The sequence below is a fragment of the Scyliorhinus canicula genome, chromosome 27, assembly GCF_902713615.1.
Source record: "Scyliorhinus canicula chromosome 27, sScyCan1.1, whole genome shotgun sequence".
NCBI classification, from domain to species: Eukaryota; Metazoa; Chordata; class Chondrichthyes; order Carcharhiniformes; family Scyliorhinidae; genus Scyliorhinus; species Scyliorhinus canicula.
The window spans coordinates 11,550,594-11,563,988 of record NC_052172.1 but is presented as its reverse complement, the minus strand read 5'-3'; the positions used below and the strand labels follow the sequence as shown (position 1 = coordinate 11,563,988).

The window sequence follows — 13,395 nt, the reverse complement described above, 5'->3', positions numbered from 1 at the left end:
ACTTGAGCACAAAATCCAAGTTGCATTCCAGTGAAGCAATGGCAGAGAGTGCTGTGCTGTCAGACATGCGACCTTGCAAGTAAAGTCACCATAGTCCCAGATGACCAGAGGTTGCTTTCCACTTTCAGGGGGAGAGCTGACTGGTGGTGATTTAACCGGATGATCACCACACCTCAGACAAAAGGCAGGGCCCTTCATGGATAACCTCAGTTGGTACGGGAATTGAACTCACAATGGCGGCCTTGCTCTGCATCGCAAACCAGCTGTGCAGCCAGCTGAGTTAAAGCATCCCCCTTAGAGGTTCCATCTATCCTCTGTGGATGTTAAATGTCCCACTGCATTACATCAAACAGCAGGAGGATTCTCCCTGGTTAAAAGGATTCTCCCTGGTGTCCTGGCCAATATTTAACTCTCAAACCCAACATCACTAAAGGCAGATTACCTGGTCCAAGACCTGCTGATGTCATCTGCGTGGCCATGAGTCGGGCCAAGTGTTTAATCTGAGCGTCAGTCCCTGCTGACTCCACTGGTGTGTAGGTGGCCTGGAAGGAGGCCGGCATCACATCTGGGAGGTACACCATGCTGATCAAAACCTGAAAGATAGATGGGGTAAGCTCATGCACAGCCATCAATATGATCGGTCAAGCACCTGAAAAACCTGCAGCCCCACAAGGATATTGCAGAGATTCCAACAGAAACAGTCCATTCGGCTCAACTAAATCCGCGCTGGTATTGCCCTCTACACAAGTAGTACGCACAATTAGCGGCAGAGGCTGCAGATGGAGTTTGGGTTGCTATTTACGGGAAGATGATGGGGCAGTTGAGAAAGACGAGGGGGGCGGTGTACTAATATGGGGACAAGGCTAGTAGGATGCTAGCGCACCAGCTAAGGAAACGGGAAGCGGCACGGGAGATTGGGGAAAATGAAGGACAGAGGGAGGAATACGATCTTGGACCTGGTGGGGGTGAACGGGGTGTTTAGGAACTTTTATTGCAGGTTATATGAGTCGGAACGCCCAGCCGGGGTGGAGGAGATGAGGTGGTTTTTGGAGGGGCTGGAGGGTGGAAGAACAGCTGGCTTAGGGGCCCCAATTGGGCTGGTATGTAGCCTGGTTTAGCACAGGGCTAAATCACTTGCTTTTAAAGCAGACCAAGGCAGGCCACCAGCACGGTTCAATTCCCGTATCAGCCTCCCGAACAGGGGCCAGAATGTGGCGACTAGGTGCTTTTCACAGTAACTTCATTTGAAGCCTACTTGTGACAATAAGCGATTTTCATTTCATTTCAAATGGTGGAGGGGCTGGAGGCGATGCAGTTGGGTGATGCAGTCGGGCCAGACGGGTACACAGTGGATTCTTTTTAAAATATAAATTTAGAGTACCCAATTATTTTTTCCAATTAAGGGGCAATTTAGTGTGGCCAATCCACCTAACCTGCACATCTTTGGGTTGTGCGGGTGAAACCCACGCAAACATGGGGAGAATGTGCAAACTCCACATGGACAGTGAACCAGCCTCGGGATCGAACCTGGGACCTCGGCGCCCTGAGGCAGCAGTGCTAACCACTGCACCACTGTGCTGCCCCAACACAGTGGAGTTCTATAAAAAGTTTTCAGGAGTTCTGGGGCCCCTGCTGGTAAGGGCATTTAATGAGGCTAGGGAGCGGGGTTACTCCCCCTCGACTATGTAACAGGCCTTGATTTCTCTCACCCTGAAGTGGGAAAAGGACCCGAAACAATGCGGGTCGTAAAGGCCATTCTCCTTTCTAAACGTCGATGCCAAGCAATTGGCCAAGATCTTTGCCTTGAGAATAGAGGATTGTGTGCCGGGGTGATGGGGGAGGACCTGGTGGTGTTTCTAAGGGGAGGCATTTAGTGGCGAACATTAGAAGGCTGTTAAATGTGATTATGATGCCCACCGAGGGAAGGGAGGTGGAGGTCACAATGGATGCGGAGAAGGCCTCTGATCGGGTGGGGTGGGGCGGTTTGGGCAGGGTTTTGTGGACTGGGTCCGGTTGCTGTATCAGGCACCAGCGGTGAGCATGCGGACGAACCGAGTGAGCTTGGATTATTGTAGGCTGCACCGGGGGACGAGGCGGGGATGTCCACTCTCCCCACTGCTGTTTGCCTTGGCCATAGAGCAATTGGCGATGGCATTGAGAGTATCAAAGAACTGGCAAGGGATAGTGCGGGGGGTGGAGCACAGGGTCTCGCTGTACGCGGACGACCTACTTTTGTATATTTATGACCCGCTAGGGGGATTGGAGAGATTATGGGGAACCTAGGGGAATTCGGCCAGTTTTCGGGGTACAAATTGAATTTAAGCAAGAGTGAGGTCTTTGTGATTCAAGCAAGGGGACCAGAGAGGCGATTGGGGAAGATGCCGTTTAAGGTGGTAGGAGGGAGCATCAGTATTTTGTTATCCAGGTGCCGCGTGAGTTGGAACAGCTACACAAGTTGAATTTGGCTCGGTTGGTGAAGCAGATGAAGCGGGACTTCAGAAGATGGGATATAGAACATAGAACCTACAGTGCAGAAGGAGGCCAATCAGTCCATCGAGTCTGCACCGACCCAGTTACGCCCTTACTTCCACCCTATCCCCGAAACCCAATAACCCTGCCTAACCTTTTTGGACACCAAGGGCAATTTATCATGGCAATCCACCTAACCTGCACGTCTTTGGACTGTGGGAGGAAACCGGAGCACCCGGAGAAAAACCACGCACACACGAGAGAACGTGCAGACTCCGCACAGTGACCCAGCGGGGAATCGAACCTGGAACCTTGGTGCTGTGAAGCCACAGTGCTATCCTCTTGTACTACCATGCTGTCTTATATGCTCCCGTTGTCACTGGTGGGGAGGGTGCAGACGGTAAAGATGACAGTTCCCCAAGGCTTTTGTTTGTATTTCAGTGCCTGCCTATTTTTACCCCAAGGCTTTCTTTAAGAGGGTGAATGCAGTGATCTCTGAGCATGTGTTGTCGTGTAAGACCCCGCGGGTAAAAAAGGCATTGCTGGAGCTGGGTCGAGGGTGGGGTGGGGGACTGGCCCTACCGAATTTCAGAAACTACTACTGGGCGGCGAACATAGCAATGGTTAGGAAGTGGGGGAGGGGTCGGTGTGGGAGCAGATGGGGACGGCCTCATGTAGGGGCACTGGTAACATCACCTCTGCCATTCTCGATGGCTTGGTACTCCACAAGCCGGGTGGTAGTGGCTGCCTTCAGTGTGGGGACTGTGGCGGAAGCATATAGGAGTGGAGGGGTGTCGGTATGGACACCTATTTGTAGCAACTACTGGTTTGCACCGGGGGGGGGGGCGCTTATGGAGGTGGCAACGAGCTGGGATCGAGCGGTTTGGGGATCCGTTTATCGACGGCAGCTTTCTGTGCTTGTTGGATTTTGAGGAGGAGCTTGAGCTGCCTGGTGGGAATGGGTTCTGCTACCTGAAGACGAGGGACTTTGCGCGGAGGCAGTTTTCGACCTTTGCGCACCTGCCACCCCAGGGGGTACAGGACAAGGAGTGGGGGAGGGGAATGTCTCGGAAATTTATAAAGAGCTCATGGAATGGGAGGGGGCCCCCAATAGGGGGGGGTGTAGCAAAAGTGGGAAGAAGAATTGGGCAGGGAATTGGAGGTGGGGTGGTGGGAGGATGCCCTGAGTAGAGACAATGTGTCCTCGTCGTGTGCCAGGCTTAGCCTGATGCAATTTAAAGTGGTCAATAGAGCGCATATGACTGTGGCCCCAATGAGCAGGCTCTTTGAAGGGGTGGAGGATAAGTGTGGGCGGTGTGCGGGAGGGCCCTCAAATGATGTCCACATGTTTTAGGCATGTCCGAGGCTTAGGGGATTTTGACAGGGATTTGCCGATGCCATGTCAAAAGTATTGAAGGTACGGGTGGTTCCGAGACCAGAGGTGGCAATTTTTGGAGTGTTGGAAGACCCGGGAGTCCAGGGGGCGAGAGAGGCTGATAATTTGGCCTTTGCCTCCCTGGTAGCCCGGAGACGGATCCTATTGGTGTGGAGTGATCCCCAAAATCGGGGGTATGGGTTAGTGACATGGCCGGATTTCTCAGGCTTGCGATGATCAAGTTCGCCCTGATGGGATCGTTGCTGGAGTTCGCCAGAGGTGGCAACCGTTTATCGAATTCTTTGGGGAAAATTAAGCTGTCAGCAGAAAAGGGAGTGGGGGTAAAGGGAAAGAGGGAGGCGTGGGGAATTGCGTATGTGAGCCATGTTGGCTGTGTGTTATTTGCTTTGTTTTTTCCTCTTGAAGATTGTTTAAATTATATACGCCTTAATAAAATATTTTCCAAAAAAAAAGTAATACGCCCAATCGAACGTTCTTGCTCCATCCACATTCCCTTCCTCCATCAACCTGAATTTACCCAGCCTCTTTAACATAGAGCAAAATCCGGCCACAATCATGCACCGAGGACGCGGGTTCGATCCCGTCTCCAGGTCACTGTCCGTGTGGAGTTTGCATTCTCCCCATGTCTGCATGGATCTCACCCCACAACCCAAAGATGTGCAGGGTAGGACAATTGGCCATGCCAAATTGCCCCTTAATTGGATAAAAGAATTGGGTCCTCTAAAAAAATAATTAAATAACAGAGCAAAATCCCTATTGAAATCGGGAAATGATATCTGCTTGAATCACTAACTCCGGAGGTACATTTCACAGCATCTCAACAACGTGTAAAAAGATTTCTCCACATTTATTTCCCAAATCTCATTTTGGTAGGAATAACAGTAAACGGGATTATTATTTAAATGATAATATTAAAGCATGCTGCTGTGCAGAGAGACCTGGGTGTGCTAGTGCATGAGTCACAAAAATTTGGTTGACAAGTGCAACCGGTGATTAAGAAGGCAAATGGAATTTTGTCCTTCATTGCTAGAGGGATGGAGTTTAAGACGAGGGAGGTTATGCTGCAATTGGATAAGGTGTTAGTGAGGCCACGACCGGAGTATTGTGTTCAGTTTTGGTCTCCTTACTTGAGAAAGGACATACTGGCACTGGAGGATGTGCAGAGGAGATTCACTAGGTTAATCCCAGACCTGAAAGGGTTGGATTACGAGGAGAGGTTGAGTAGACTGGGACTGTACTCTTTGGAATTTAGAAGGATGAGGGGGGATCTTATAGAAACATTTAAAATTATGAAGGGAATAGATAGGATAGATGTGGGCAGGTTGTTTCCACTGGCGGGTGAAAGCAGAACTAGGGGGCATAGCCTCAAAATAAGGGGAAGTAGATTGAGGACTAAGTTTGGAGGACCTTCTTCACCCAATGGGTTGTGAATCTATGGAATTCCTTGCCCAGTGAAGCAGTAGAGGCTCCTTCATTAAATGTTTTTAAGATAAAGATAGATAGTTTTTTGAAGAATAAAGGGATTAAGGGTTATGGCGTTCGGGCTCCGCGGAAATTGGAGCTGAGTCCACAAAAGATCAGCCATGATCTCATTGAATGGTGGAGCAGGTTCAAGGGGACAGATGGCCTACTCCTGCTCCTAGTTCTTATGGTTTATCTTGTACCTCATCTTAAGCACCTGAGCCACTGGAACAGTCTGTCGCATCAGATTCTGTGCCATTCCTTATTTTTAAACATCTCTGTTAAATCATCCTTCGATTTCAATAAAAAGCGTTTCAGAGTTTTTACTTGCATTTTCTTATCTTCATACATGGCAGCACCTTAATGAGTTCCATGCTAAGCTAACAAGTCTCAACATTCTTCCTGCAGCTGTAAATCGCTGTGAGCATTTAAAATTTGGTGTTTTTGCATTTGTCCTGATGAATGCAAGACAAAAAGCTTCGGCAACATGTCTCACTTAAATATTTTGCAATTTCCTTGTTAAAAAGATTACAAAATGTACTCTCCCAAAGATGTTAAAACTACCCTATGAAAATTCTACATTGCTCCCTAGTCCTTAACCACTAAATAGACCCCCAAAATATATTTCCTAGGGCTTTAACTATTTTCTTTTAATTCATTCATGGGATGTGGCTGTCGCTGGCTGGGCCAGCATTTATTTCGCATTCCTAATTACCTTTGAACTGAGTGGCTTGCTAGACCATTTCAGAGGGCAATTAAGAGTCAATCAACTCTTCCCAAAAATGGATTGGTGAACCACGATCACCATGACTGGCTTCCAATTCCAGATTTTATCAATGGAATTTAAATTCCACCAGCTGCCATGGTGGGATTTGAACCCCACAGAATAAGTCTGGGCCTCTGGATTACTCAACCAGTGACACCACCGTCTCCCCTTAACAAGTGCCCGCACAGCAGTAAGGCGGAGGAAGCAATGGGAGGTACGTTGGCACATTGGTTAGCACTGCTGCCTCACAGAAGCAGGGACCCGGGTTTGATTCAGGCCTTGGATGACTATGTGGAATTTGAACATTCTCCCCATGTCTGTGTGAGTTTCCTCCGCGTGCTCCAGTTTCCTTCCAAGATGTGCCGGTTAGGTGGGTTACGGGTAGGGTGGGAGAGGTGGGTCTGGGTGGGGTGCTCTTGCCGAGGGTCTGGGCAGGCCTCCTTCTGCACTGTAGAGGCATTGATTCCATGGACATTTGACGTAGACTAGAATAAATCTGGCTTTGCAGTTCCGTTCAGTCTTCTGGAGCAAGGCTCAGGCGAGCTTTTCTAACAATCAACAACAGTCAAAATTACTTTTAATTCCAGATTCAAAATTCACCATCCGCCATCTGGGATTGGAACCCGGGTTCTCAGAGCATTACCCTGGGTCTCTGAATTGCTAGTCCAATGACAATCCCTGATTCTTCCCTCAATTCCTACAGGTTCCTTACGTGTAATCTATCAGTGTCTGGCACCCTGTCCCTTCAGCTTAACCAACTTGATGCTTTAATTTATTAAAATCCTCTCGCTTTAACCAATTCAGGGACCAACTCCTCCCTGATATCCTTTTCTTTGGCACACAAGAGTTGGAGACTGTAATGGTGAGGGGGTCTCAGGGTCATAAGAACAGGATGAAGCCATGATCACCCCATTCATTGAGGTCATGACTGCACTGAAATTCATACCCACTGTTGCCCTATTTCCCTGAAAGGCTTTGCTTAACAAGAACCCAACAATCTCAGCTTTAACACAAATAACTGTCACATTTAACACCCCCCACCATTGTATGGTTATGACTGCCTGGGCTACGGCATGGTCAATTCCAGCCCCCCATAACCCAGAGTCACAAAACAATTGACTTAACCAATAATTCTTAGAAAAATACCCAAAGTCTTTGGCTCTTGGCTGTCCAATAATTAAAGTCACCAGGTTTGTAAATTTAAACACAATTAAATTCATTAATAATTGTAATTGAATACGCAGCAAAGACAACAGAGAGAGAGAGGATCCAATCACCACCTGTTACCAAGCAGAATACGGCCTTTTGGCCACCAGCCAACCAACTGAACAGAGCCCCACCCCATCTCTTAGGTGTGACAGAGTCTGAGTCCTGGTGTTCAAAAACCAGCACCATATACTTTGTTGCAACTTTTTAAATTCCTCATTCTCACTGCTGCTCGACTTAATGATACATGTCCATTAAGCATCCACGGCTCAAAATGGTAACGGTATCAAAAAAGAAAGGGGAAATAAGGGAATCAATAGGAAGGACCCTTACAGTATGATGACACGTTTCTTAACTTCAATCCAAAAGGGCTCCAAGTTTTAGGTGATACTCCCTCGCCCGAGACTTCCCAGCCAGCGGAAATAGTTTCTACCTACTCATAATGCCGTGAAAATTTCAGTCAAATCACCTCATAAAATCTTACATTACAAGGCATACAACTCACATTTATGCAATCTCTCTTTTTAGCTTCATCCTTGGTAACAAAATCTACAATAAAAGCCAGGCTGGGAATCTAGAACATGGGGATAGTCTCAGGCTGAGAGGGGTGATTTTTTTTAGGAGTGAGATGAGGAGAGATTTCTTCACTTAAAGTCTTTGGAATTCTGTACCCCAGAGGGTTGAGGATGCTCCATCATTGAATCTATTTAAGGGTGGGATATATTTTTAGGGTCTCAGGAAATTGAGGGATATAGGGAGCAGGTGGGAAAGTGGAGTTGAAGCCCAAGATCAGCTATGATCATATTGAATGACGGAGCCGATTCAATGATCTACTCTTATTTCTCATGTTCTAATGGATTGGATGTCTGTCCTCCTCTGTGACTATTCTGTAAATATAGCCTATTCTAGTCAGAGCACTGCCATATTTTAACAGCTCCCAAGTTCAGAGCCGCACAGTATGAACCACATGGCATAAAGCAACATAAATACAGGGCACCCTTTCCGACAAAGATTCCATTGAAGAGAACACTAGAAGGCTTGAGAGTAGGTTAGTTCATGCAACACTCCAAGAGGCCAAACAACTCCGGACGAGCAGTGTTTCAGTTACGATGGTTTGGTTAACCGAGAACTCACCAGGTTCGCCACATTCTCCGGCATCAGCAGCGGCATTAGAAACTGGGCAGTGACATCAATGGCAGATTGCGTGCTCTGGGACGAAGATGGTTTAGAAGTGGAAGCTGCTGCTTGCTCAATATCCTTGTCTTCATCATCGTCGCCCAGTGGCTCTGTCAGGAAAACAGACATCAGACACAGAACTTAACCATCCAGACAAAAAGCAAGAGTCAGTCATGGCTCAGTGGTTAGTACTTTTCACCCATGAGGCTATAGGTTGTGGGTTTAATTCCCACTCCAGAGACGAAAGCATATAATCGAGACTCCAGTGGTCCAAGGCTACGGACCAAATGCCAGAAAATGAGATTAGAACAGATAGGTGCTTGATGACTGGCACAGACACAATGGGACGAATGACCTCTTTCTCTGCTGTAAAGCTCCAAGACTCTGTAACATTGAGGAACTGTACCATATCTTTCAATTAGGCACTTAACATTAATTTCAACAATTTCAGACCACAATCCCTGTGTCTATTTTGTTTTCCTTTGTCTTTACAGGTTTCAGTTTCATTCTGGTTTCTGCTTTTGCATGGCAGCTGTTCATTATTCTGCTCTTCACACCTCCTCCAGACCCATCGTTCGTTTCTTTACTTGTCCCATTTCCAATCCCTTTGGTCCTGGACCAGCAACTCTTTTGTCATTTAATCTCTCCTGTTTTCTACATATCCTGCCTCTTGTTCTTTCTTTTTCTGCCCTTCCACTTGCTTAAACCCGTTTACATTTCTAACTTCCCCCAGATCTGACCAAAGGTCCGAAACATCAACATTTGTTTTTCTCTCCTTACAGATGCTGCTAGACCCGCTGAGCATTTCCAGTTTTTATTTCAGCTCTGCAGCATTTTGCTTTTGTATTAGACTCAGCTAAAAGTTTAAAACCAGAAACTGAAAATTCAAACAGCAAAGTGTTGAAAAAACTCAGCAGGTCAAGTAGCATCTGCGGCGAGAGAAACAGAGTTAACATTTGATGTCTGATGTGGAACATGTTGGACTCGAAACGTTAACTCCGTTTCGTGGAGGAGGGTAAAAGGGGCAATATATGAACATGGGGAGAAAGCTAGCAGGTTGCTGGCACATCAGCTGAGCAAACAATAGGCGGCGAGAGAAATAGAGAACAGAAAGGATTTGAAGGGGAAGACGGTGACGGACCCGGGGGGGCGGTGAATGAAGTGTTTCGGGAATTTTATAGCCAGCTATATGAGTTGGAACCCCTGGATGGGGAGGAGGGCATGAATCAATTCCTGGGGAGGCTAGAGTTCCCAAAGGTAAATGAGGAGCTGATGGAGGCCCTGGGGGTGGCCGATTGGGTTTGGGGAGGTGATAGATGGACTGGGGTGCGACGCAGTCCATCACACAAACCTGCCTCCCATCCATTGACTCCATTTACACCTCCCGCTGCCTGGGGAAAGCGGGCAGCATAATCAAAGACCCCTCCCATCCGCCTTACTCACTCTTCCAACTTCTTCCATCAGGCAGGAGATACAGAAGTCTGAGAACACGCACGAACAGACTCAAAAACAGCTTCAAGCATGCCGTATGCCCCACTGTTACCAGACTCCTAAATGACCTTCTTATGGACTGACCTCATTAACACTACACCGAATATGCTTCATCCGATGCCGGCGCTTATGTAGTTACATTGTATACCTTGTGTTGCCCTATTATGTATTTTCTTTTATTCCCTTTTCTTCCCATGTACTTAATGATCTGTTGAGCTGCTCGCAGAAAAATACTTTTCACTGTACCTGGTACACGTGGCAATAAACAAATCCAATCCAATCCAATTGGGTAAAGCCCCAGGACCTGATGGGTTCCCAGTGGAATTTTATAAGAAGTTCTCTGTGTTACGGGGGCTGCTCCTGGTTGAGGCTTTCAACGAGTCCAAGGAGCTGGGAGTACTCCCCCCAACGTTATCACAGGCATCAATTTCTCTCATGCTGAAGTGTGACAAGGATTCGGAGAGCTGTGGATCATACAGGCCAATCTCCCTCTTGAATGTAGATGCCAAATTATTGGCAAAGATCCTGGCAACTCGAACAGAGGATTGTGTCCCAGAGATAATTGGGGAGGACCAGACAGGATTTGTAAAGGACAGGCACCTGACATCCAATATTAGGTGCCTTCTTAATGTAATTATAACGCCAGCGGAGGGCCGCGAGGCTGAGGTGGTAGTTGCCATGGACGCGGAGAAGGCTGTCGACCGAGTGGAGTGGAAATATCTATGGGATATTTTAGGCAGGTTTGCGTTTGGGCTGGGATTTGTGGAGTGGGTCCGTCTACTGTACCAGGCCCCGGTGGCAAATGTAAGAACTAACCGAGTTCGGTCAGAATACTTCAGTCTTTGTCGGGGGACAAGGCAGGGATGCCCGCTCTCCCCATTACTGTTTGCCATGGCCATTGAACCCATAGCAATGGCTCTGAGAGCAACTAATACATGCAGGGGAATAGTGGGGGCGGGGGGGAGGAAAGAGGGTTGGAGCACAGGGGCTCTCTCTATGCCAGGGGTGGGCAAACTTTTCCGTGCAAGGGCCGCATTCAGAAATTCACAATTCACAAAGGGCCGCATAGTATATTAAGTAAAATAATTACTTCACCCGGTTATGATTGTGGGCGCCTCATATAGAACATAGAACAGTACAGCACAGAACAGGCCCTTCGGCCCTCGACGTTGTGCCAAGCAATGATCACCCTACTCAAGTCAACGTATCCACCCTATACCAGTAAGTAACCCAACAGCCCCCCCACCCATTAACCTTTAAAAAAAAATTAAAAAAAAAAAAAAAAAAAAATTAAAAAAAAAAATAAATTTTTTTTTTTTTTTTTTAATGACTTGGTGGGCCGCAGAAATACCTTTGGCGGGCCGCATGCGGCCCGCGGGCCGTAGTTTGCCCACCCCTGCTCTATGCAGACGATTTGCTTTATATCACAGACCTGGTTTTGGGAGGGGGGGGATGACCAAAATCAAAGAACAAAGAAAAGTACAGCATAAGAACATGCACTTCGGCCCTCCAAGCCTGCGCCGACCATGCTGCCCCTCTAAACTAAAATCTTCTACACTTCCGGGGTCCATCCTCTTCATATATTTGTAAAGGTACCCCTTAAACATCACTATTGTCCCTGCTTCCCCCACCTCCTTCTGCAGAGAGTTCTGTGTAAAAAAACTTGCCTCGCACATTTCCTCTAAACCTTGCCCCTCGCACCTTAAACCTATGCCCCCTAGTAATTGACCCATCTACCCTGGGAAAAAGTCTTTGACTATCCACTCTGTCTACGCCACTCATAATTTTGGAGACCTCTATCAGGTCACCCCTCAACCTTCTTCGTTCCAGTGAGAACAAACCAAGTTTATTCAATCTCTCCTCATAGCTAATGCCCTCCATACCAGGCAACATCCTGGTAAATCTCTTCTGCACCCTCTCTAAAGCCTCCACATCCTTCTGGTAGTGTGGCAACCAGAATTGAACACTATACTTCAAGTGTGGCCTAACTAAGGTCCTATACAGCTGCACCATGACTTGCCAATTTTTATACTCAATTCCCCGGCCAATGAAGGCAAGCATGCCGTATGCCTTATTGACTACCTTCTCCACATGTGTTGCCCCTTTCAGTGACCTGTGAACCATAACACCAAGATCTCTCTGACTGTCAATACTCCTGAGGGTTCTGCCATTCGCTGTATATTCCCTACCTGCATTAGACCTTCCAAAATGCATCACCTCACATTTGTCCGAATTAAACTCCATCTGCCATCTCGCCGCCCAAGTCTCCAAACGATCTAAATCCTGCTTTATCCTCTGACAGTCCTCATCGCTATCCGCAATTCCACCAACCATTGCGTCGTCTGCAAACTTACTAATCAGACCAGTAACATTTTCCTCCAAATCATTTATATATACTACGAACAGCAACGGTCCCAGCACTGAACCCAGCGGAACACCACTAATCACAGCCCTCCAATCAGAAAAGCAGCCTTCCATTGCTACTCTCTGCCTTCTATGACCTAGCCAGTTCTATATCCATCCTGCCAGCTCACCTCTGATCCCGTGTGACATCACCTTTTGTACCAGTCCGCCATGAGGTACCTTATCAAAGGCCTTACTGAAGTCCATATAGACACCATCCACTGCCCTACCTGCATCAATCGTTTTTGTGACCTCGTCAAAAAACTCTATCAAGTTAGTGAGACACGACCACCTCTTCACAAAACCATGCTGCCTCACACTAATACGACTCCTTGCTTCCAAATGGGAGTAGATCCTGTCTTGAAGAATTTTAGATCTCCATGCTGGATGCTCTGCAGTATTTTGCTTTTAACCGCAAAATTATGCTCAGATCTCAAGGGTGGTGGATGAAAAAGGACAACGACAAAAAAGGTACTTTGTTTTCCAAACCCTCATAGAAAGAAAGTGATCTGATTTAGGGAATTGGATCTGATTCACAGAAAAATAGTGCAGAAGAGGCTCTTTGGCCCATCGAGTCTGCATCTAACCTGCCTACCTAATCCCATTTGCAAGCATTTGGCCCATAGCCTTGAATGTTACGACTTGCTAAGTACTCATCCAAGTATTTTTTAATGGATGTGAGGCAATCTGCCTCTATCGTCCTCCCAGGCAGTGCATCTCAGACCGTCACCACACTCTGGGTAAAAAGGTTTTTCCTTAAATCCCCCCTAAATCTCCTGCCGCTCACCTTGAACCTGTGTCCCCTCGCAACTAACCATTCAACAAAGGGGAACAGATGCTCCCTATCCACCTTGTCCATGCCCCTCATAATCTTGTACATCTCGTTCAGGTCACTCCTCCATCTTCTCTGCTCCAGCAAAAATAACTCAAGCCTATCCAACCTCTCTTCATAACTTAAATCTTCCATCCCAGGCAACATCCTGGTGAATTATCTCTACACCCGCTCCAAGTGAAATCACATCCATCC

The 13,395-nt window shown here is 47.3% G+C and overlaps 1 protein-coding gene across 2 annotated transcripts in view; it reads right to left on the bottom strand.

Annotated features, from left to right (window-relative positions):
* The window catches only part of sympk (symplekin), a 54,937-nt gene that overhangs the window by 20,961 nt on the left and 20,581 nt on the right, over positions 1-13,395 (bottom strand). For both annotated transcript variants that reach the window (XM_038785890.1, XM_038785891.1), the window contains exons 9-10: positions 8,433-8,584; positions 443-593 (exon numbers count right to left, since the gene is read on the bottom strand). In XM_038785890.1, the coding sequence (XP_038641818.1) occupies positions 443-593; positions 8,433-8,584 (303 nt within the window). The remainder of the gene's footprint in view (positions 1-442; positions 594-8,432; positions 8,585-13,395) is intronic.